The sequence below is a fragment of the Nycticebus coucang genome, chromosome 3, assembly GCF_027406575.1.
Source record: "Nycticebus coucang isolate mNycCou1 chromosome 3, mNycCou1.pri, whole genome shotgun sequence".
NCBI lineage: Eukaryota > Metazoa > Chordata > Mammalia > Primates > Lorisidae > Nycticebus > Nycticebus coucang.
In genome coordinates, this window is record NC_069782.1 from 6,964,782 (window position 1) to 6,989,872 (window position 25,091).

General features: G+C 42.1%; 1 protein-coding gene across 1 annotated transcript in view; it reads right to left on the minus strand.

Moving 5' to 3' along the window:
- MEI1 (meiotic double-stranded break formation protein 1) overlaps window positions 1-25,091 on the minus strand; it is a 90,427-nt gene that overhangs the window by 41,140 nt on the left and 24,196 nt on the right. The window contains exons 12-17 of the mRNA XM_053584833.1: window positions 14,998-15,112; window positions 14,055-14,146; window positions 13,155-13,296; window positions 10,570-10,681; window positions 3,414-3,474; window positions 916-1,013 (exon numbers count right to left, since the gene is read on the minus strand). Coding sequence (XP_053440808.1) covers window positions 916-1,013; window positions 3,414-3,474; window positions 10,570-10,681; window positions 13,155-13,296; window positions 14,055-14,146; window positions 14,998-15,112 — 620 coding nt within the window. The remainder of the gene's footprint in view (window positions 1-915; window positions 1,014-3,413; window positions 3,475-10,569; window positions 10,682-13,154; window positions 13,297-14,054; window positions 14,147-14,997; window positions 15,113-25,091) is intronic.

Sequence of the window (25,091 nt, forward strand, 5' to 3'; positions counted from 1 at the left end):
TCACATGCCACCTCTTCATGATACCTACCCTAACCACCCTGTCTAACTCATACTTCCTTCCTCCATGCCATTGCCTAGTTTTATTTTTTCATAGCACCTGTCCATCCTTGACATGGTATCCATTTGTTTATTATTGCCTTTCTCACTCCATTAGAGGAAGCCCTTGTGCCCCTGTCTCATCTACCAGCACCTAGAATAAAGTCTGGCACACAGTAGGTCCTCAAAAAACATTTCTTGGCTAGGCATAATGGCTCAAACCTAAACTCCTAGTACTTTGGGAGGCTGAGCCAAGAAGATTGCTTGAGACCAGGAGTTCAAGACCAGCCTGAGCAAGTGACACTCCCTTTGTATAAAAGTAGAGAAAGTAGATGGGCAAGATGGTGTCCTTCTGTAGTCCCAGCTACTCAGGAACCTGAATCAGGAGGATACTTGAGCCAAGAGTTTAAGGTTGCAGTGAGCTATGAAGATGCCACTACACTCTCAAAAGAAAAGAAAAGAAAAATTTCTTAAATGAATGTTGAATGAATGAACAAAGAAATAGAATGGAACAGGCTACTCAAGTTATGGTGTACACTGCACCCCAGAGCTGAATAAACAGAAGAATAAATAGCCTCATGTAGGATGTGGCAGAGGAGATGGGAGGGAGAGAAAGAGGGATTAGACTTGATGAGCCATATGAACCTTCTCAACTCTTAATCTGTGGTCCCAGGTGACTTGTGTTCCATCATTTTTGGATTCTATCATTTTACCTCCCTAGGAATCAGCCTGTAATTCTGTCACTCCATGATTTCTCTGGGCAGCCTAAAGAAAAGAAATCTTATTACCATACCAAATAACTATCCAGCCAATCAGTGAGGCATCTAGACTCTAAAGACCCCCATGGACCTCATTAGTGGACAACCTATAGCATCTTACCTTCTTGGGGGAGTGGTTCTGTCTTCTCTGGAACTGAGAGGAGGTTGAGGCACATGTAGAAGAGGAAACTGGAGCACACCTGGTTTAGAGCTGAGTGACTTGGAGAAAAGAGAATGAAAGAGCTGACATTGCTACTTTGGCTTAGATAGCATTATCCCTGCCATGCATGGATATCACTGCTTTGTGCCAGAGCCCAGTGAAATTCTAGCCATGCCATTGTACAGGAGGTCCTAAGGTGTCTATGGTAAGTAGATATGGGGCCGGGCGTGGTGTCTCATGCCTGTAATCCCAGCACTCTGGGAGGCAAAGGTGAGCAGATCACCTGAGCTCATGAGTTTGAGACCAGCCTGAGCTAGAGTGAGACCCTGTCTCTTTTTTTTTTTTCTTTTTTTTTGTAGAGATAGAATCTCACTTTATGGCCCTTGGTAGAGTGCCGTGGCCACACACAGCTCACAGCAACCTCCAACTCCTGGGCTTAAGCGATTCTCTTGCCTCAGCCTCCCGAGTAGCTGGGACTACAGGCGCCCGCCACAACGCCCGGCTATTTTTTGGTTGCAGTTTGGCCGGGGCCGGGTTTGAACCCGCCACCCTCGGTATATGGGGCCGGCGCCTTACCGACTGAGCCACAGGTGCCGCCCGAGACCCTGTCTCTTAAAAAAAAAAAAAAAAATAGGGGCAGCGCCTGTGGCTCAAGGGGGTAGGGCACTGGCCCCATATGCCAGAGGTGGCGGGTTCAAACCCAGGCCCAGCCAAAAACTGCAAAAAAAAAAAAAAAATAGCCAGGTGTTGTGGTAGGCACCTGTAGTCCCAGCTACTCGGGAGGCTGAGACAAGAGAATCACTTGAGCCCAAGAGTCTGAGGTTGCTGTGAGCTATAATGCTATGGTACTCTACCAAGGGCGACAAAGTGAGACTGTCTCCAAAAAAAAAAAAAAAAAAGAGATAAAGAACCTGCTGCCCTCAGCTGTAACTTACTGATAAAATAAATCAAGTAGAGCCACTATGCTCCAATTTAACAAAACATACAAACAAAAAGTAATCCTGGGCCAGGAAAGGGCTGAGGAAGTACTAGAAAAAGAAGAAGCTGGGCGGCGCCTGTGGGTCAAAGGGGAAGGGCACCAGACCCATATGCCGGAGGTGAAGGGTTCAAACCCAGCCCCGGCCAAAAACCACACACACACGCACACAAAATAAATAAATAAAATAAAATCTAAAAAAAAAGAAAAAAAGATAAAGAAGAAGCTGTTGAACCCAAGACAGAGAACAAAATGGCCTCAGGCCACCATGGCAGAAGTTGTGCTAGTCCTCTGGAAGGAGTACTACAAACTTCCAAAACTTTGACTTTGAATCCAGATGTATTCCTGTATTCTCTCCTGAATGTTCGATGTTGCATTCATATACAAAAGGAGAGCTAAATACTGTTCCGTAAATACCTTGTAAGCTGGGGGCAGTAACAAATGGATCTTCCTAATAAATACGGAGACATGTGGTAAATCATAAGTGAGAAAGTGCAGAGACTGCTCTAGAAACCTAACAAGACAGAAACTGAGACAGTAACATCTTTACTTTGAATAAGAGAGTTTCTTGTTAGGAATTCCTGGCCTGGCTTGGTGCCGGTAGCACAGTAGTTACGGCATCAGCCATACGCACCAAGGGAGCCGGGTTCAAACCCAGCCCAGGCCAGCTAAATGACAATGACAACTGCAACAAAAAACAGCCAGGCATTGTGGCACGCACCTATAGTCCGAGCTACCTGGAAGGCTGAGGCAAGAGAATTGCTTAATCCCAAGATATGAGGTTGCTATGAGCTGTGATGCCACAGCACTCTACCAAGGATGACACAGTGAGACTGTCTCAAAAAAAAAAAAAAAAAGAATTGCTGGTCTGGTAGCAACTAGAACTTGATGGACATTGCATCTCCTTCCCTCTGAGGGTCTCCATTTCCCCATTTAAATGAGTTACACAAATGATCTCCGAAAGTCTGTCTAGTTTTGATGTGACAGGTACCCATCCAAATATTACCTAGATGCTCAGGGTCTGTAGCACAGTGGTTACAGTGCCAGCCACTTATACCCAGGCTGGCAGGTTCAAACCCGGCCTGGGCCTGCTAAACAACAATGACAACTGCAACAAAAAAATAGCCAGGTGTTGTAGCAGGTGACTGTAGTCCCAGTTACTTGGGAGGCTGAGGCAAGATAATTGCTTAAGTCCAAGAATTGGAGACTGTTGTGAGCTTTAACACCACAGCACTCTACCGAGGGCAGCATAGTGACACTCTGTCTCAAAAACAAAAAACAAATATTACCTAGAATGAGGGCCTTACCCGACCAGTTTAAATACAACCCACAGAAGCACATCCAGCTCGTATCACCAGCTGCTAAGCAATGCTGACACTATGTAAACCCCACCACGGTCCTATGACTAACACACACACCCAAAATTTCCACTTGTCCAATCAAGGACATTGGCCCTTTGCCTTTTGTATGGGACTATACATACCTCGGGCCACTGCAGAATTTGGCCTTGAGCTCCAGGGTCAATCGTATGAAGGATGAAGCAGCTTAGAAGAAATGGGAGTAAAAGAGACAGCGGTTTAAAGCAGACTTGCTACAGAGATTTCCAAGTCTGAGTGATGTTAAAGAACACTGATTTCAGTGTTATACCGACCTGGTTCAAAATGTGCACCACTACTGTCTAGTAGTGTCATTCTGGAAAACTTATTTAGCTTCTCTGTGACTCAGGTTTTTTTTAAGAGATAGAGTCTCACTATGTTGGCCTTGAACTCCTAAGCTCAAGCAATCCTCCCACCTCAGTCTCCTGAGTATCTGCGACTACAGGCACATACCACTATGCCCAGCTTGGTGTGTCTCACAGGTTGTTGTAAAGCTAAGTAAAATAAAACGTAGGTAGAACATCTAAAGAATACTTGGCTTACAGTAAATACTAAATAAATATTTATTTTCTTCCTTTCTGAATTATCTTCCACTATAATTTGCTATATTTGAAAAGGACCTAGGAAGGACAGCCCTTCTAGCCCTTCTATCAGTTTTGTAGAAAATAATCCAGTGAGTATTATAGTCATTCAGGAAATATACATACATTATCTTATTTAATTCTTATTAGTACCATGTTCTAGCTGAGGACACTAGATAAAAAAAAATTACTTTCCCTGATGTTAATAAATAAGTAAGGGAGGTGACACAGCACTCAGGGTGGGTGCGATGGCTCGAGCCTGTAATCCTAGCACTCTGGGATGCTGAGGTGGGTGGATTGCCTGAGCTCTCAGGTTTGAGACCAGCCTGAGCCAGAATGAGACCCCTGTCTCTAAAAATAGCCAGGCATTGGCTCGGTGCCTGTAGCTCAGTGGTTAGGGGCTGACAGGTTGGAACCCAGCCCGGGCCATCTAAACAACGATAACTGCAACAAAAAAATAGCTGGGCATTGTAACAGGCGCCTATAGTCCCAGCTACTTGGGAGGCTGAGGCAAGAGAATCGCTTAAGCCCAAGAGTTTGAGTTTGCTGTGAGCTGTGACGTCACATCACTCTACCCAGGGCAACACAGTAAGACTCTGTCTCAAAAAAAATAAAATAAAATAAAAAATAGCCAGGCATTATGGCAGACACCTGTAGTCCTAGCTACTTGGGAGGCTGAGGTAAAAGAATCGCTTGAGTCCAAGAGTTTGAGGTTGCTGTGAGCTATGATGCGAGGAGCACTCATGGGCTAACAACAGTCTCTACTGCTCCTTCCTATCAGCAGTAGTTAGATAAGCATTTCCAATCTTGAGGGATAGTTTCCTAAATCCATGGTCCTCCCCAGTCATATCCCCATTTTTTTACCTCACAGTAAGTTTATCAAAAGAGTTACCTATTCTGTCTCTAATGCCTTGCCTCACACTAATTCTTTAACCCATGGTGGTTTGGCTTTCGCCTCATCCACTTCACCAAAACTGTTCTGGGGCTGGGCACTGTGGTTCATGCTTATAATTCCAGCTCAGAAGGCCAAGCAGGACCATTTGAGTTCAGCATCATTTGCCTCTAATCACTAAAAAAAAAAAAAAAAGAAAGAAAGAAAAAATAGAAAAAGGAAGAAAGAAACTGCTCTATGGACCAGGTGCAGTGGCTCACCTATAATCTTAGCACTCTGGGAGGCCGAGGCTGGTGTATTACCTGAGCTCACAAGTTTGAAACTAGCCTGAGCCAGAGTGAGACTCCATCTCTAAAAATAGCCAGGCATTGTGGTGGGCACCTATATTCCCAGCTACCTGGGAGGCTGAGGTAAGAGAATCACCTAAACCTAAGAGTTTGAGGTTGCTGTTAGCTAAGATGCTACAGCACTCTACAGTGGATGACAAAATAAGACTCTGTCTCAAAAAAAAAAAAAAAAAAGAAACTGCTCTAGTCAAGGTAGCCAACAGCCTCCATGACTCCAAGCACCCATCTTTCCTTTTCTCTCTTTTTTCTTCTTTCTCTCTCTGTTTTTTGAGACAAGGTCTTGAACTGGGCTCACGTTATCCTCCTGCTTCAGCCACCCTAGTAGCAGGGAATGCAGGTACACACCACTGTGTCCAGCTTTCCAATGACCATTTTTCTTTTCTTTTCTTGTGTTTTTTTTGAAAATTTTCAATTTTTATCTTACATGATGTCTGGGATGCACTTGACACTCCTGCTACTCCCTAATCCACAAAACTCTCTTCATTTGGCTTCCCTACGGTCATACTCTTCCAGTTTCCCTCCTACCTCTCTTACCACTCCTAGTCTCCTTCTCCTAACCATTCATTATTGTTCTTGATTTGTCTTGGTCCCTTTCATCATTTCTTTTTTTTTTTTTTTTTATTTTTGGCCGGGGCTGGGCTTGAACCCGCCACCTCCGGCATATGGGACCGGCGCCCTACCCGTTGAGCCACAGGCGCCACCCCCTTTCATCATTTCATTTTGCACACTCACCCTTGAGGAATATCATTCACCTGCTTCCTACTACAGTAGTGTTTCTCAACCTTCCTAATTGCCACATTGCTACAAATGGAACAAAGGGATCGCAACCCACAGGTTGAGAACCGCTGTACTAAAGGGTCAGCCCCACAAGGACAGAGGCCTTTTTTTCACTGCTATAACCTCAGATGTAGGATGATGCCTTGCCTGTAATAGGTACCCCAATAAATATTTATTGAATGAGGGCGGCACCTGTGGCTCAGTCGGTAAGGCGCTGGCCCCATATACCGAGGGTGGCGGGTTCAAACCCAGCCCCGGCCAAACTGCAACAAAAAATAGCCGGGTGTTGTGGCGGGCGCCTGTAGTCCCAGCTACTCAGGAGGCTGAGGCAAGAGAATCACTTAAGCCCAGGAGTTGGAGGTTGCTGTGAGCTGTGTGATGCCATGGCACTCTACCAAGGGCCATAAAGTGAAACTCTGTCTCTACAAAAAAAAAAAATATATGTGTATATATATATATATATATATATATATATATATATATATATACACACACACACACATTTATTGAATGAATGAAAGACTGGGTGCTAAAGACTTTTGTACGTATATCTAAAGCCATATCTCTCCGTTGCTGTCAGACATAGCAATTACCCACCTAACATCTTCTGGGACACCTCATCTTCATCCTAATGCAAACTGACCTCTAATCACTAAAAAATCACTAATCCTCTGCTGCTTCCCAAGTCAGATCCTCCCCCAGTGATTAAAAATACCACCCTACATGTAGATGCCAGTAGAAGCCAAGGTATTACCCTGAACTATGCTTCTCCCTCCTGCCCTCCATGCAACTGTCATCTCCCCCACACTACCTTAGTTCCCATCACCAACCTGAGTTAATGCATGAGGCTGAACTACTTGCTTCCAATCTACCTCCCTCTAACTCATGGTCTGAGCTGCTCCAAGGAAGACCATTCTAAAACAAAAATCTGAGCATGTCACTCCTCTTCTTTATTTATTTACTTTTTTTAAGACAGAGTCTCACTTTCTTGCCCTCAGTAGAGTGCAGTGGTGTCATAGCTCACAGCAACCTCAAACTCCTGGGTTTAAGTGATTCTCTTCCTCAGCCTCCCAAGTAGCAGGGACCACAGGTGCCTGCCACAACACCTGGCTATTTTTAGAGACAGGGTCTCACTCTTGGTCAAACTAGTCTCAAACTCATGAGCTCAAGCAATCCATCAGCCTTGGCCTCCCACAGCGCTAGGATTATAGGTGTGAGCCACCAGGCCCGACCCACACTTCCCTTAACAAAGCTACTAGAAATGAAGCCCCCTCACACAGACAACAAGGGCCTGCATGACTGAGCCTTGGCTATCTCTTCTTGATAGATTTGTCAAACAACATTTTCCACTGCATGCTAGTAACAAGAATAAGAGAAAATATATTAAATGATAATGATAAGAGGCAAGCACAGAATAAAGAAAGCAGGCTCTAGAGTGTGACCTAGGGCAAATTACTTAACCTCTCTGAGATGAATCAGTTTGCTCATAGCAGAATGAGGATAAACATAATAAATAATTCCTGGGATTTTTCTGAAGACTAAATGGATCAATACATGTAAAGCACTTAAAATAGTATCTCACACAGGATAAGAATTTGATAAATATTTGGTATTATAATAACATGTTAGTAAGGGCTATTAATAAAAAGGTAATAATATTACTAGTTATTAATTACTACTACTGTTCTCTTTTCTCCCTCTTTAGTGTTTGGCTATTCCCCTTCTCATTTTCACCACTGGAAGATAAAGGAGATTCTGACTCTGAACTCCTAGGCTTATTCTGCAGATTAAGGTATTTTTTAGAGTAAAAATTACTAGTAAGAAAAGGAAAGAAAAAAGTCCAAGAGGGGCTAGGCATGGTGGCTCATGCCTGTAATCCCAGCACTCTGGGAGGCCAAGATAGGTAGATAGCTTGTGGTCAGGACTTCAACCTAGTCACAGCCTGAGCAAGAGCAAGATCCTATCTCTACAAAAGAACAAAAAAACTATCCTGGTGTGGTGGTGGACACATGTAGTCCCAGCCACTCGAGAGGTGGAAGCAGGAGTACTGCTTGAGCCTAGGAGTTTGAGGTTGCTGGAAGCTATGATGATGCCATGGCAGTCTAACCTGGACAACAGAGTAAGACTCTGTCTCAAGAAAACAAAAAACAAAAAACAAAACCAAGAGGTCTAGAGAGAGCTGAAGGAATCAAAGCCACATGGGTTCAATTTTAGGAAGCAATTTCAGTGTCAGACAGAAGCTTTTATACTGAGTGCTACCTAGAAGGCACTTGGGAGTGTGTGGGATGTTTTTCAGTTTTACAGTGACTAGGAGTACTCTGGCACTTAGTCAGAGCTTAGGAGTCAGAGGTGCTAAACATCTTGTAAGGTCTGAGGAATAGGGCAAAGGATGGGTGTAGGTGCTAAACTAGGTCTTCTAGACAGAGAAGTATCCATAAACTTGACAACCACCATTAGTGACTTTTTTTTTTTTTTTTGAGACAGAGTCTCACTCTGTCACCCTTGGTAGAGTGCCATAGTGTCATAGTTCACAGCAGCCTTAAGGTCCTGGGCTCAAGTGATCCTCTTGCCTTAGCCTCCTGAGTAGCTGGGGCTACAGGTACCTCCCACAATGCCTGGCTAGTTTTTTTTTTTTTTAATTGTTGGGGATTCATTGAGGGTACAATAAGCCAGTTACACTGATTGCAATTGTTAGGTAAAGTCCCTCTTGCAATCATGTCTTGCCCCCATAAAGTGTGACACACACTAAGGCCCCCCCCCATAACCTTAATTGTCATTAATTGTCCTCATATCAAGATTGAGTACATAGGATTCATGCTTCTCCATTTTTGTGATGCTTTACTAAGAATAATGTCTTCCACTTCCATCCAGGTTAATACGAAGGATGTAAAGTCTCCATTTTTTTTAATAGCTGAATAGTATTCCATGGTATACATATACCACAGCTTGTTAATCCATTCCTGGGTTGGTGGGCATTTAGGCTGTTTCCACATTTTGGCAATGGTAAATTGAGCTGCAATAAACAGTCTAGTACAAGTGTCCTTATGATAAAAGGATTTTTTTCCTTCTGGGTAGATGCCCAGTAATGGGATTGCAGGATCGAATGGGAGGTCTAGGTTGAGTGCTTTGAGGTTTCTCCATACTTCCTTCCAGAAAGGTTGTACTAGTTTGCAGTCCCACCAGCAGTGCAAAAGTGTTCCCTTCTCTCCACATCCACGCCAGCATCTGCAGTTTTGAGATTTTGTGATGTGGGCCATTCTCACTGGGGTTAGATGATATCTCAGGGTTGTTTTGATTTGCATTTCTCTAATATATAGAGATGATGAACATTTTTTCATGTGTTTGTTAGCCATTCGTCTGTCGTCTTTAGAGAAAGTTCTATTCATGTCTCTTGCCCATTGATATAAGGGATTGTTGGCTTTTTTCATGTGGATTAATTTGAGTTCTCTATAGATCCTGGTTATCAAGCTTTTGTCTGATTGAAAATATGCAAATATCCTTTCCCATTGTGTAGGTTGTCTCTTTGCTTTGGTTATTGTGTCCTTAGCTGTACAGAAGTTTTTCAGTTTAATGAAGTCCCATTTGTTTATTTTTTGTTGTTGTTGCAATTGCAATGGCAGTCTTCTTCATGAAGTCTTCCCCCAGGCCAATATCTTCCAGTGTTTTTCCTATGCTTTCTTTGAGGATTTTTATTGTTTCATGCCTTAAATTTAAGTCCTTTATCCATCTTGAATCAATTTTTGTGAGTGGGGAAAGGTGTGGGTCCAGTTTCAGTCTTTTACATGTAGATATCCAGTTCTCCCAACACCATTTATTGAATAGGGAGTCTTTCCCCCAAGGTAAGTTCTTGTTTGGTTTATCAAAGATTAGGTGGTTGTAAGATGTTAGTTTCATTTCTTGGTGTTCAATTCGATTCCAAGTGTCTATGTCTCTGTTTTTGTGCCAGTACCATGCTGTCTTGACCACTATGGCTTTGTAGTACAGACTAAAATCTGGTATGCTGATGCCCCCAGTTTTATTTTTGTTACTAAGAACTGCCTTAGCTATACGGGTTTTTTTCCGGTTCCATACAAAACGCAGAATCATTTTTTCCAAATCTTGAAAGTGCGATGTAGGTACTTTAATAGGAATGGCATTGAATAGGTAGATAGCTTTGGGAAGTATAGACATTTTAACAATGTTGATTCTTCCCATCCATGAGCATGGTATGTTCTTCCATTTGTTAATATCCTCTGCTATTTCCTTTCTGAGGATTTCATAGTTTTCTTTATAGAGGTCCTTCACCTCCTTCATTAGGTATATTCCTAGGTATTTCATTTTCTTTGAAACTATGGTGAGCCTGGCTAGTTTTTATATTTTTAGTAGAGAGGGGGTCTCACTCTAGCTCAGGCTCATCTTGAACTCCTGAGCTCAAGCAATCCATCTGCCTTGGTCTCCCAGAGTGCTAGGATTACAGGCATGAGCCACCGTTCCCAGCCTGCCTTCAGTGACTTTTGATTGCTACATGGTATTTCCTTCCACTCAACACTGTGCAGAGAATGGATATAGATTCTGAACAAACACATACACATCTATCTACCCCACACTTATGCTGTCTTTCAGTGCTCTGAGCAGCTGCCTATGGTGCCTGCCTCCCTCCCAACTTCCACACTTGCCTTCTGCCTACCGAGCTTCTTGGAGAACTTCTCCTTCATGTGAGGAACGATGACAAAGAGGCTGTGCAGAATTGAAAGGAAAACTTCCATCAAAGCTGGGTGGGTGGCCTGTTCTGAGTGCCTCTGCAAAAACCAGGAGGGAGAATACAGGCTACTAGGACTACGTCTCTGAATAATAAAAGGAATCAGCAAAAACTGGCACCAAATCTAGCAGCAGATTAACCTCCTTTATTTGAAAGGCACAAAAAAGCTAGGGAACCTTAAGTCACAGACCTACATCTAAGGTTTGTATATGCTACTTAATAGATTATACCAGGTACTTTACCTGTCTGGCCCCATGTCCCAAGAGTAAAATGGGAATAACAAAGTCTATCTCCCGGAAACAAATGCAGTCTGACATTTAAAAAGTGCTTTCTTGGGCAGTGCCTGTGGCTCAGTGAGTAGGACACTGGCCCCATACACCGAGAGTGGTGGGTTCAAACCCGGCCCCAGCCAAACTGTAACAAAAATATAGCTGGGAGTTGTGGCAGGCAAATGTAGTTCCAGCTACTCGGGAGGCTGAGGCAAGAGAATCGCCTAAGCCCAAGAGGTGGAGGTTGCTGTGAGCTGTGATGCCACGGCACTCTACCAAGGGCAACAAAGTAAGACTCTGTCTCTAAAAAAAAAAGTGCTTTCTAAACCATAATGCATAGTGACACTTTTGTTTATATTGCTACAGTAATAATAGTAATAGAAATGGTTTACAAACTGCCTTCACATTTATTATTATTATTTTTTTAAGGCCAATCAAAGGAAGCAGTGGGAATGGAGAAGGAACAAAGGAATCTGTAATTGGTTGTGATAAGTTAGTTGTAAACACCACTGCACTCAGATCAGCCTTCACATAATTCATGAAGCAGCCTAATGTAGTAGACAGAGGTCTGAATTAATAAAAAAGCCCTGCACATATTCACCACATGTACCCTTAGAGAGTCATCTTCCTTGTTGGGTCTCAGCCCCCTAACTGTAAATGACACAGAGGTATTATTCTTGTAGATACCTTTCCTTTGGTTTTTAAAGCAAGCTTTTTTAAATTATGAAAGTAGTACTTGCTCATTAAATAAAACATGTAAAATACCATATTTTACATGGAAAGAAGGAATAATACAATAATTCTATAATCTGCTTCTAGATCTAGGAGGAAAGCAGAGCAGAAAGGGAAACTTAGATGAGCACTCAAGTCTTATTTTTAGTGCATTTGAGTCAAGGCTGCAGTCCAGGACTCCTGACGACTACCTGCCTGTAGACTCCAGCTCAATGGCTTCTTCAAAGAAAAGAGGCTCTCCCCCCTCTGGTGCCACCTACTGTTCCCAACAGGTGGTTAGGAGGTTCACTTTCCCAATTAACAGGGAGTCCTCACAGGCCATCTCTAATTTTACAGAATGCACATATGTCTTCTTCATTAATGCTTGGATAACATGAATTCTCATTACTAAACAGAAAGACACAAGAAAAGCTATGGAAACTGAAGTCACAGATTTGATCTCAAAACCATCACATGCTTGCCTTACAACTATAGAAATATGACAATCACATCTGTAAATTAGGACAAGTTAGGGTATCCATCTCCCAGGGTCATTTGGAGGATTAAATTAGGTAATGGATATAAGGCACTTATCACCCCATAAACATTAGTCATTTATTATTTTCATATTACTACTTTTAACTTTTCTTGAGAAGTAGTTATTAGTTTCATAATAAAACACTATGCTTTATTTTTATTTTTTTTTTTGTAGAGACAGAGTCTCACTGTACCGCCCTCGGTAGAGTGCCGTGGCGTCACACGGCTCACAGCAACCTCTAACTCTTGGGCTTACCCGATTCTCTTGCCTCAGCCTCCTGAGTAGCTGGGACTACAGGCGCCCGCCACAACGCCCGGCTATTTTTCTGTTGCAGTTTGGCCGGGGCTGGGTCTGAACCCGCCACCCTCGGCATATGGGGCCGGCGCCCTACTCACTGAGCCACAGGCGCCGCCCACTATGCTTTATTTTTAAAACCAATGGAAAGGTGGCTGCAAGAATAACATCACTGAGGCCATGAGAAGGTTCAATTAAGAAGTCATAGCCTTGGCAGCACCTGTGGCTCAGGGAGTAGGGCGCCGGCCCCATAGGCCAGAGTGGTGGGTTCAAACCCAAACCCAGCCCAGGTCAAAAACTGCAACCAACACCACCACCACCACCACCACAACAACAAAAAAGAAGTCATAGCTTTGGGCAGTGCCTGTGGCTCAGCGGGTAGGGCGCTGACCCCATATACCGAGGGTGGCAAGTTCGAGCCCAGCCTTGGCCAAACTGCAAACAAAAAAATAGCCGGGCATTGTGGCAGGTGCCTGTAGTCCCAGCTACTTGGGAGGCTGAGGCAAGAGAATTGCTTAAGAACAGGAGTTAGAGATTGCTGTGAGCTGTGACGCCACAGCACCCTACCTTGGACAATAAAATGAGACTCTGTCTCTGAAAAAAAAAAAAAGAAGTCATAGCCTTGAGACTCTTAGCTGGGCTCACCCTCACATTCTGTGCTTCCCCAAGCTTCATACTGCTTATGGCTCAGAAGAACCTACCATCACCATGGGGATACACAAGCAGTCACAGGCACTGAGAAGAAATTCTGAGAAGGCCTCCAAGGTGTCTTCCTTCTCAGCATTGGGAGCTGTGAATGGATTCTCTTGGGCTGAAGGCTCACTCTGGAATTCCATAGCCAATCTGTGAAATCAACGTGTATGTCCACTAACATCTATGTACCCTGAAGTCTAAAAACACCCTCCTAGCAGGTGGCTTGGCTCAGGACCCAGAGAAAGTTTCTCTTATCTGGAGAAAATTCAAGAGACCTCAATAAGAAGAGGACCTGGTCCTTGGCTACTTCTATTGCTTCCTGCTCCCCACCCTCTCCTTCATCTCTCATGACTCTTCTATCCCACTGTATGTACTTCCCTAACCATAGCATGCTATTTGTTATTTCCTATCTCTTTGTCTTAGTGTGTTACTCTCTCTACCTCTAATACCTTCCCTGGATTCTTGACAGCCTAACAAATTCCACATATATGTGTAAAACTGTCTCTTCCCCAAGAGACTATGAGCTCCTTGTGGACAGCAGCCATTCTGACCCCACTGCCTAGAACCAGCCCTACCACACAGTAGATACAACAAACATTTGTTAATGTAAACAGAATTAAGACTAGTGAACACTCAGTGACTAGACTAGTGCTAGGATAGTGGGGTAATGGGGACAAAGGCAAAAGAGATATAACCTCATGGCATAGTAGAAAAGACTTCAGTAGGTAGAATCCTACTCTAGGCCCTCGAACCTCTTATACACCCCCAACCCCCACCCCAGGCAAAGTCCTCTTTGCTATGCAACAGAGCATCAGGAATCAAGTGTTGCTTCTAGAACTTCATCCATAGCCTCAATCCCTTCCACCCTACCTTCAATGCTATTACCTCAGGAACAGAGGGCCTCTCACCTGCAGGCATTTCTAAATCCTTCCAGAGTGCTCAGGAGAAACCTTCCCCTTCGAAGAATGGCCTTCTCTGAGTCTCTACTGGAAGCATGGCCCTGAAGTGAGGAGAGAGAAGAACTTACTGATCAAGTACCTATTCTGCGTTTCCATCAATGTTTGGATTACAATAGACCTTTGCCTCTCACACTGCAATCAAACATTCCCATACACCTAACTTTCCAGGGGATCTTGCCTATATCCAAGAAAATCTAATAGTTCCTTTAAAAATTGGCGGAGGAGGAAACCTTAACCACCAGTCTAGTCTCCTTGTAAAACACAGGACTAGCTTTTGGTCTATCATATGCAGAAAGCCATCATAGGCTTGTGGATATTAGCCTCATTGACTATAATGTCTATATTAGTTGCTCCAAAACAAAAGAAAATCCCTACTCCATTAGGTGTAAAGAGCTGAAAAATACAATCAACATTCATACTAACAGTATCTTTCCTGCTATCTTAAGCCCATGGATCATTAAAAACCACCAATTACAACACATTACACATTTGTCAGATTATAAGATTCTAGTTAATTTAAGCTTAAATAATTTTGAGAGCATATTTACTGTGCCTGCTTAAATGCTAAAAAGAGGTGAAATGTGTAATAGGCTTGGGTACAAATACCCTGGGATTTACTATCCAGGGTCAGGTGTCTGCTAGTTTTGAATCTTAGAGAAAAATTATTTCACCCCTGTGGCTTGAGTTTTCTAATATGTAAAAATGGGGATAGTAATCCTTAAACCTCATAATTCTGCAACTAGGGAGAAAATGACATCTCATTGTAGATGTGTATGCATAAGAAAAAGCTACAAAATGGCATACAGTGGTAAGGGAAGGTGCTAATTATGCTTTTATTATAAAAACAGATTACAGAATGCTTTCTAGAAGAAGCAGACTGCAGTGCACTAACCAGGGCTCTCCTATTCAGCGGAGTCTGAGAAAACTCTGCACAACGGCTTAGCATGGCTTCAAGCAAGGCCTGCAGCTCCCTGTACTGCACAGGTGGAGCACTCTGATGGTCCTTCCTGCATCCAGAGAGACAAGAGAAGGCACAGGGTGAGGAAAGGGTACTCCCAAGATACCCCCAGGCTCTCAGGCAATGGACCTCAGTGTGGCTGGATCAGAATATGGGATCTGATATGATAAAAATCCTTACTTCTCACCTGTGGTGCATATTGCAAGGGTACATGTGAAATCTATTAAGAGTACAGTATAAGTGTCTTAACATAACAATTAAGTGAGCTGAAGGCTATGTTAACCACTTTGTTGTAAGCATTCCAAATTAAGAGAAAAAAAAAAAAAGAGAGAAAGAGGGTAAGCAAATATATACTGAGAAAAAAAATCTTAGAAAAAAAATCCTTACTTCAATACTTAGCTAGCTGCACAACTTTGTGTACATTCCATCAATTTCCCCATTTATTTTTATTTTTTTTTATTTTTCTTTGTGGTTTTTTTTTTTTGGCCGGGGCTGGGTTTGAACCCGCCACCTCTGGCATATGGGACCGGCGCCCTACTCCTTGAGCCACAGGCGCCGCCCAATTTCCCCATTTATTAAATGAGGGTTAATGTACTCTCCTCATAGATTTATTCTGAGGATCAAATTAGATAATATATACTAAGCACTTAACATGATGCTTAATATATATCGAGTCTTTACAAATGCCAGCAATGAGTGTTATTATTGTTATTAAAGACGCAAAGTTTTCTGAGAGGGGCCTCCTGGTAAAGGAAGCACTATCTAGAACCTAGTACTGAAGGTGCATCAAGAGATGTAGGCTCGGCGCCTATGGCTCAAGCGTCTAAGGCACCAGCCACATACACCTGAGCTGGGGGGTTTGGATCCAGCGTGGGCCCACCAAACAATGACAGCTGCAACAAAAACATAGCCGGGCGTTGTGGCGGGCGCCTGTAGTCCCAGCTACTTGGGAGGCCGAGACAGGAGACTCACTTGAGCCCAGGAGTTTGAGGTTGCTGAGAGCTATGATGCCATAGCACTCTACCCAGGACAACAGCTTGAGGTTCTGTCTCAAAAAAAAAAAAAAAAAAAAAAAAGAGATGTAATTGTCTGGCTCGTCACCTGTAGCACAGTGGTTACAGTATCCGCCACATGCACCAAGGCTGGCAGGTTCCAACCCAGCCTGGACCAGCTAAACAACAATGACAAACGCAACAACAACAAAAATAACTGGGCGTTGTAGTGGGCACCTGTAGTCCCAGTTACTTGGGAGGCTGAGGCAAGAGAATCACTTAAGCCCAAGAGTTTGAGGTTGTTGTGAGCTGTGATGCCACAGCACTCTACTGAGGGTGACATAGTGAGACTCAAGCTCTCTTTTCTTCTTTTTTTTGAGAAAGAGTCTTAAACTGTCACCCTGGGTAGAGTGCCAGGGCATCACAGCTCACAGCAACCTCAAACTCTTGGGTTTAAGCTATTCTCTTGCCTCAGCCTCCCAAGTAGCTACGATTACAGGCGCCAGCACAACGCCTGCTGTTTTTTTGTTGCAGTTGTCATTGTTGTTTGGCGGGTCTGAGCTAGATTCGAACCCTCCAGCTCCAGTGTATGTGGCTGGCGCCTTAGCCGCTTGAGCTACAGGCACTGAGCCAAGACTCTGTATCAAAAAAACAAACAAACAAAAAAAAAAACAGTAAGAAGTTGCCTCTCACAGTTCTGGAGACTAGAAATATAAAATCAAAGTGTGTCAGCTGGGCCATGCTTTCTCTAAAAGTGTCTTGAGAAGAACTATTCCTTGCCTCTTCTTAGCTTCCAGTGGTCGGCAGCAATTCCTGATGTTCCTTGGCTTATAGCTGCATCACTCTAATTTCTGCCTCTGTCTTCATGTACGATGTTCCTTCTGTGTGTGTCTGGGTCACTGTATGTCTAAATCTTCTTCTCCTTATCAGGAGACCAGTCATCAAATGTAGAGCCCATGGCATATGACATTACCTTAACTTGATTATACCTACAAAGGTCCTATTTCCAAATAAGGCACATTTACAGGTTCTGGGTAGACCTGAGTATTGGATGGACACAATTCAACCCAGCATGGCAGCTAAGAAAAGCAAGTCAACCCTTATCCCTGGGTATTTTTTGAACACTGAGTATAATCTGTTGGGCCTTCTACTATTCTTAGTCACTTATATATAGCTAAAGTTTTCCCCCCTTTTTTTCTTCATTTCTGGAAGTTCTAAGTTTGATGATCCTACATAGATCATCAAGCCCTGGTTCCACTATCTTTAAATTCCTTTCAGCAGCTCTCTTTCCTCATTCTTCCTTCCAGTTGTGCTTCCCAGAGACTCTCTGAGCCACTCCACCTCAGTAAAGTTTCTGAGAAGTTAAAATCAAAAGTAAATCATCCACACACCCGCTGGGCAAAGGGCTCAACTACAACTTGAACTTTACCTAACAAATGCAAATAATGTAACCTAATCATTTGTACCTTCATATTAATCTGGGGGGGGGGGAAGTAAACATATCCACAGGTTTTGTTTGTTTCTTTTCTTTTCTTTCTTTTTTTTTTTTTTTTTTGAGACAAAGTCTCACTCTGTGCCCTGGGTAGAGTGCTATGACATCATAGCTCACAGCAACCTCAAATTCTTGGGCTCAAGAGATCCTCTTGCCTCGGTCTCCCAAGTAGCTGGGACTACAGGCATCTGCCACAATGCCCGCCTAATTTTTCTATTTTTAGTAGAGATGGGGTCTTGCTCTTGCTCAGGCTAGTCTTGAACTCCTGAGTTGAAGCAATCCACCCAAAGTACTTAGATTACTGGTGTGAGCCACCATACCAGACTAGAGTTTGTGTTTTTTTAAATCAGCAGGAGGCCGAGAGAGGATCAAACTCAAACTCAGGACCCCTGGTTTACAGGACCATCCTTTGGTTGGATGGTCTTGTAAACCATAACCTTCTCCCTACCCATCTCTCTCCAAAATTCTAGCACCACCAGCTTTCTTGCTTCTTCAGGTATCACCCCTTTCACATGACATAGTGGCAAACTGACTACTATGTTCTCAGCAATCATTTTGCTTTCCCATCCACATTTTTGCTAACCCTGGCCCTCCATAAATCTAAATCTCTTTCACACCTCATAGCACAACTCAAATACCATCTCCTGCCTGAAAAGTACTACTGATCTATCTCTTGGAAGGCTTCCAGCTCTGCCTGAGTGCCACTGATCAACATTGTTCTTACTCTCTGCCTTTGTGACCCCATTAGTTACTCATTTCATCTACTCTGGGATTCATACTCCAGATTAAGAGAATCAAATCATAATCTTTTCAGAAGATTAAGATTTAATCTTGAGGAGGGAGAGCAAGATGGCGGCTGAGTAACAGCTTCCTTGCATCTGGGCATTGTGAGTCTGGGGAGATAAGACTCTAGGCATCTCTGGCTGGTGGGATCTGCCTATAATCATCCCTTTGAGGATACAGGGAGTAGTGAGAGACTTCTGGACCCCAAGAGGAGGACAAAAACAGTGGAAAACTGGCAAGTAATCGCATGTGTTCGATCGGTCTAATCTCGCCGACAGCTGTAAGTGCTCTACAGAATCAAATAAGAGATGAACGAGGGCAGCGCCTGTGGCTCAAGGAGTAGGGTGCCGGTCCCATATGTCAGAGGTGGCGGGTTCAAACCTAGCCGCGGCCAAGAACCAAAAAAAAAAAAAAAAGAAAAAAAAAGAGATGAACGATATGAAGAATATAGAAAGGACACAGCAGAGCTGAAGGAACTGAAGCAATCAATTAGGGAACTTAAAGATGCAATGGAAAGTATCAGCAACAGGTTAGACCATGCAGAAGAAAGAATTTCAGAGGTAGAAGACAAAGTCCTTGAGATAACTCAGATAGTAAAAGAGGCAGAAAAGAAGAGAGAGAAAGCAGAACGTTCACTGACAGAATTATGGGACTTTATGAAGCGTTCCAACATACGAGTTATAGGAATCCCAGAAGGGGAAGAAGAATGCCCCAGAGGAATGGAAGCCATACTAGAGAATATTATAAAAGAAAATTTCCCAAATATCACCAAAGATTCTGACACACTGCTTTCAGAGGGATATGAGTCCCCCGGTCGCCTCAACTCAAATAGAGCTTCTCCAAGACACATTGTGATGAACCTGTCCAAAGTCAAGACAAAAGAAAAGATTCTGCAAGCTGCCAGAAGTAAGCGCCAGTTGACCTACAGGGGCAAATCCATCAGAGTGACCGCAGACTTCTCTAATAAAACTTTCCAAGCAAGAAGACAATGGTCATCTACCTTTAATCTACTTAAACAGAACAATTTCCAGCCCAGAATTTTGCACCCTGCTAAGCTAAGCTTTAAAATTGATGGAGAAATCAAATCATTTACGGATATATAAACATTGAGGAAATTCGCCACAACAAGACCAGCTCTACAGGAAATACTTCAACCTGTTCTGCACACTGACCACCACAATGGATCAGCAACAAAGTAAAAACTCAGAAATTAAAGGACAGAACCTAACCTCCACACTGATGCAAAAGATAAAACTAAGCAATGGACTCTCACAAAATAAGATGAATAGAACACTACCACACTTATCAATTATCTCAATAAATGTTAATGGCTTGAATTCCCCACTGAAGAGACATAGATTGGCTGACTGGATTAAAAAACACAAGCCATCCATTTGCTGTCTGCAAGAAACACACCTGGCTTCAAAAGACAAATTAAAGCTCCAAGTCAAGAGTTGGAAGACAACTTTTCAGGCAAATGGCATTCAGAAGAAAAGAGGAGTTGCGATCTTATTTTCAGATACATGTGGATTTAAAGCAACTAAAGTCAAAAAAGACAAAGACGGTCACTTTATATTGGTCAAGGGAAAAATACAACAAGAAGACATTTCAATTCTAAATATTTATGCACCCAGTTTAAATGCTCCCAGATTCTTGAAACAGACCTTACTCAGTCTGAACAATATGATATCCGATAATACCATAATAACAGGGGACTTTAACACTCCTCTTACAGAGCTGGACAGATCCTCTAAACAGAAATTAAACAAAGATATAAGAGATTTAAATGAGACCCTAGAACAACTGTGCTTGATAGACGCATATAGAACACTCCATCCCTAAGATAAAGAATACACATTCTTCTCATCACCCCATGGAACATTCTCCAAAATTGATCATATCCTGGGACACAAAACAAATATCAACAGAATCAAAAGAATTAAAATCTTACCTTGTATCTTCTCAGACCACAAGGCACTAAGGGTGGAACTCGACTCTAACAAAAACGTTTGACCTCACACAAAGACATGGAAATTAAACAATCTTCTGTTGAATAACAGATGGGTGCAGGAAGAAATAAAACAGGAAATTATTAACTTCCTTGAGCATAACAACAATGAAGACACAAGCTACCAAAACCTGTGGGATACTGCAAAAGCAGTTTTGAGAGGAAAATTTATCGCTTTAGATGCCTACATTCTATTCAGGAGCTCTATTTCCTAGCTAAGTCTAGGGAGAGGGTGTGATTCCAAATATTGATTCGAAAAACAGAAAAAGAGCACATCAACGAACTCACAAGCCATCTTATGGAGTTGGAAAAAGAAGAACAATCTAAGCCTAATGTCAGTAGAAGAAAAGAAATCTCCAAAATCAAATCAGAGATCAATGAAATTGAAAACAAAAGAATCATTCAGAAAATTAATGAAACGAGGAATTGGTTTTTTGAAAAAATTAATAAAATAGATAAACCATTGGCCAGACTAACGAGAAATAGAAAAGTAAAATCTCTAGTAACCTCAATCAGAAATGATAAAGGGGAAATAACAACTGATCCCACAGAGATACAAGAGATCATCTCTGAATACTACCAGAAACTCTAAGCATAGAAATTTGACAATGTGAAGGAAATGGATCAATATTTGGAATCACACCCTCTCCCTAGACTTAGCTAGGAAATAGAGCTCCTGAACAGACAATTTCAAGCACTGAGATTAAAGAAACAATAAAAAATCTTCCAATCTTCCAATAAAAAATGCCCTGGTCCAGATGGTTTCACACCAGAATTCTATCAAACCTTCAAGGAAGAGCTTATTCCTGTATTGCAGAAATTATTCCAAAAAATTGAGGAAGAAGGAATCTTCCCCCAACACATTCTATGAAGCAAATATCACCCTGATACCAAAACCAGGAAAAGACCCAACCAAAAAGGAGAATTTCAGACCAATCTCACTCATGAATATAGATGCAAAAATTCTCAACAAAATCCTAGCCAATAGATTACAGCTTATCATCAAAAAAGTCATACATCGGGAGGCACCTGTGGCTCAACGGAGTAGGGCGCCAGCCCCATATGCCGGAGGTGGCAGGTTCAAACCCAGCCCCAGCCAAAAACTGCAAAAAAAAAAAAAAAAAGTCATACATCATGATCAAGTAGGTTTCATCCCAGGAATGCAAGGCTGGTTTAACATATGCAAGTCCATAAACATTATCTACCATATTAACAGAGGCAAAAATAAAGATCATATGATCCTCTCAATAGATGCAGAAAAAGCATTTGATAAAATCCAGCATCCTTTTCTAATTAGAACACTGAAGAGTATAGGCATAGGTGGCACATTTCTAAAACTGATTGAAGCTATCTACGACAAACCCACAGCTAATATTTTACTAAATGGAGTAAAACTGAAAGCTTTTTCTCTCAGAACTAGAACCAGACAAGGTTGTCCTCTGTCACCTTTACTATTCAACATAGTGCTGGAAGTGCTAGCCAATACAATTAGACAAGACAAGGAAATAAAGGGAATCCAAATGGGAGCAGAAGAGGTCAAACTCTCCCTCTTTGCTGATGACATGATCTTATAATTAGAGAATCCCAAAGACTCAACCACAAGACTCCTAGAAGTCATCAAAAAATACAGTAATGTTTCAGGATATAAAATCAATGTCCACAAGTCAGTAGCCTTTGTATATGCCAATAACAGTGAAGATGAGAAGCTAATTAAGGACACAACTCCCTTCACCACAGTTTCAAAGAAAATGAAATACCTAGGAATATACCTAACGAAGGAGGTGAAGGACCTCTATAAAGAAAATTATGAAATCCTCAGAAAGGAAATACTTCTGTTAAAAGTATAAATGTCTATACTTCCCAAAGCAATCTACCTATTCAATGCCATTCCTATCAAAATACCAACATCGTACTTTCAAGACTTGGAAAAAATGATTCTGCGTTTTGTATGGAACCAGAAAAAACTCCATATAGCTAAGGCAGTTCTTAGTAATAAAAATAAAGCTGGGGGCATCAGCATACCAGATTTTAGTCTGTACTACAAAGCCATAGTGGTCAAGACAGCATGGTACTGGCACAAAAACAGAGACATAGACACTTGGAATCGAATTGAACACCAAGAAATGAAACTAACATCTTACAACCACCTAATCTTTGATAAACCAAACAAGAACATACCTTGGGGGAAAGACTGCCTATTCAATAAATGGTATTGGGAGAACTGGATATCCACATGTAAAAGACTGAAACTGGACCCGCACCTTTCCGCACTCACAAAAATTGATTCAAGATGGATAAAGGACTTAAATTTAAGGCATGAAACAATAAAAATCCTCAAAGAAAGCATAGGAAAAACACTGGAAGATATTGGCCTGGGGAAAGACTTCATGAAGAAGACTGCCATGGCAATTGCAATAACAACAAAAATAAACAAATGGGACTTCATTAAACTGAAAAGCTTCTGTACAGCTAAGGAGACAACAACCAAAGCAAAGAGACAACCTACACAATGGGAAAGGATATTTGCATATTTTAAATCAGACAAAAGCTTGATAACTAGGATCTATAGAGAACTCAAATTAATCCACATGAAAAAAGCCAACAATCCCTTATATCAATGGGCAAGAGACATGAATAGAACCTTCTCTAAAGATGACAGACGAATGGCTAACAAACATATGAAAAAATGTTCATCATCCCTATCTATTAGAGAAATGCAAATCAAAACAACCCTGAGATATCATCTAACCCCAGTGAGAATGGCCCACATCACAAAATCTCAAAACTGCAGATGCTGGCGTGGATGTGGAGAGAAGGGAACACTTTTACACTGCTGGTGGGACTGCAAACTAGTACAACCTTTCTGGAAGGAAGTATGGAGAAACCTCGAAGCACTCAAGCTAGACCTCCCATTTGATCCTGCAATCTCATTACTGGGCATCTACCCAGAAGGAAAAAAATCCTTTTATCATAATGACACTTGCACTAGACTGTTTATTGCAGCTCAATTTACAATCGCCAAAATGTGGAAACAGCCTAAATGCCCACCAACTCAGGAATGGATCAACAAGCTGTGGTATATGTATACCATGGAATACTATTCAGCTATTAAAAAAAATGGAGACTTCTGCTCGGGAGGCTGAGGCAAGAGAATAGCCTAAGCCCAAGAGTTAGAGGTTGCTGTGAGCTGTGTGATGCCATGGCACTCTACCGAGGGTGATAAAGTGTGACTCTGTCTCTACAAAAAAAAAAAAAAATGGAGACTTTACATCCTTCATGTTAACCCGGATGGAAGTGGAAGACATTACTCTTAGTAAAGCACCACAAGAATGGAGAAGCATGAATCCTATGTACTCAATTTTGATATGAGGACAATTAATGACAATTAAGGTGATGGGGGGGAGGAAAAGCAGAGAGAGGGAAGGAGGGAAGGGGATGGGGCCTTGGTGTGTGCCACACCTTCTGGGGGCAAGACATGATTGCAAGAGGGACTTTACCTAACAAATGCAACCAGTGTAACCTGGCTTATTGTACCCTCAATGAATCCCCAACAATTAAAAAAAAAAAGATTTAATCTTAATCTTTTTGTCCTTAAGGGAAGGACAAAAGAGGAAGAGAGGGGTGGCGCCTGTGGCTCAGTTGGTAGGGCGCCGGCCCCATATACCAAGGGTGGCGGGTTCAAGCCCAGCCCCGGCCAAACTGCAACCAAAAAATAGCCGGGCGTTGTGGCGGGCGCCTGTAGTCCCAGCTGCTCGGGAGGCTGAGGCAGGAGAATCGCTTAAGCCCAGGAGCTGGAGGCTGCTGTGAGCTGTGTGAGGCCACGGCACTCTACAGAGGGCCATAAAGTGAGACTCTGTCTCTACAAAAAAAAAAAAAAAAAAAAAAGAGGAAGAGAGACAGACTGAAGTCACTGTAATATAAATGAAATTTTTTGTTTCAATTTTTATAAGCAACCTAGAGTCAAATCACAAAGACTTAAATATGGTTACAGAAGAGACTATGAATATTAACAAGTTTTATACTATAAAATTAAAGGTAGAAGTAGAAGGTAGGGAAGAGAATATGGGAAAGGAAGAGTTGGGGTGCTGCTAACCAAGCAGAAAGTCAAGAGATATTGCTATGAGTCGAGGGAACAAGAATACCAGTTTTAGGTATATTATTTAAAGGTTCAAAGACACAAAATATTAACTAGCAAAAAAACCAAGAAGATACAGGGAAGACAGAAAGTAAGAGCTGATTAAACTGTTTTGTTTTTGTTATAGAAATGGGGTCTCATTATTGGCCAGGCTGGTCAACAGATAATAATCATCTCTGCTACTCCTAACTAAAATGAAAATAAAAGGATTTTTCCCCAAGATATAAATCTAAAACATGGCGGTACCTGTGGCTCAAAGAGTAGGGCGCCGGCCCCATATACTAGAGGTGGCAGGTTCAAACCTGGCCCCGGCCAAAAAAAAACTGTAAATCTAAAACAACAGAGAAAATACAGAATACATGATAGCATAACACCTTGTACAGTCAGACAGACCTCTATACCTGTGGGTTCTGCAATCTATGGATTCAACCAACCGCAGATCAAAACAATTTTTAATAATACAACAAAAATGGTGAAGGCTATGTTAACCAGTTTGATGAAAATATTTCAAATTGTATATAAAACCAGCACATTGTACTCCATGATTGCATTAAATTACACAGCTATGATTTAATTTAAAAAAAAAAAAAAGGAAAAAAATACAACAAAAATGGAGGA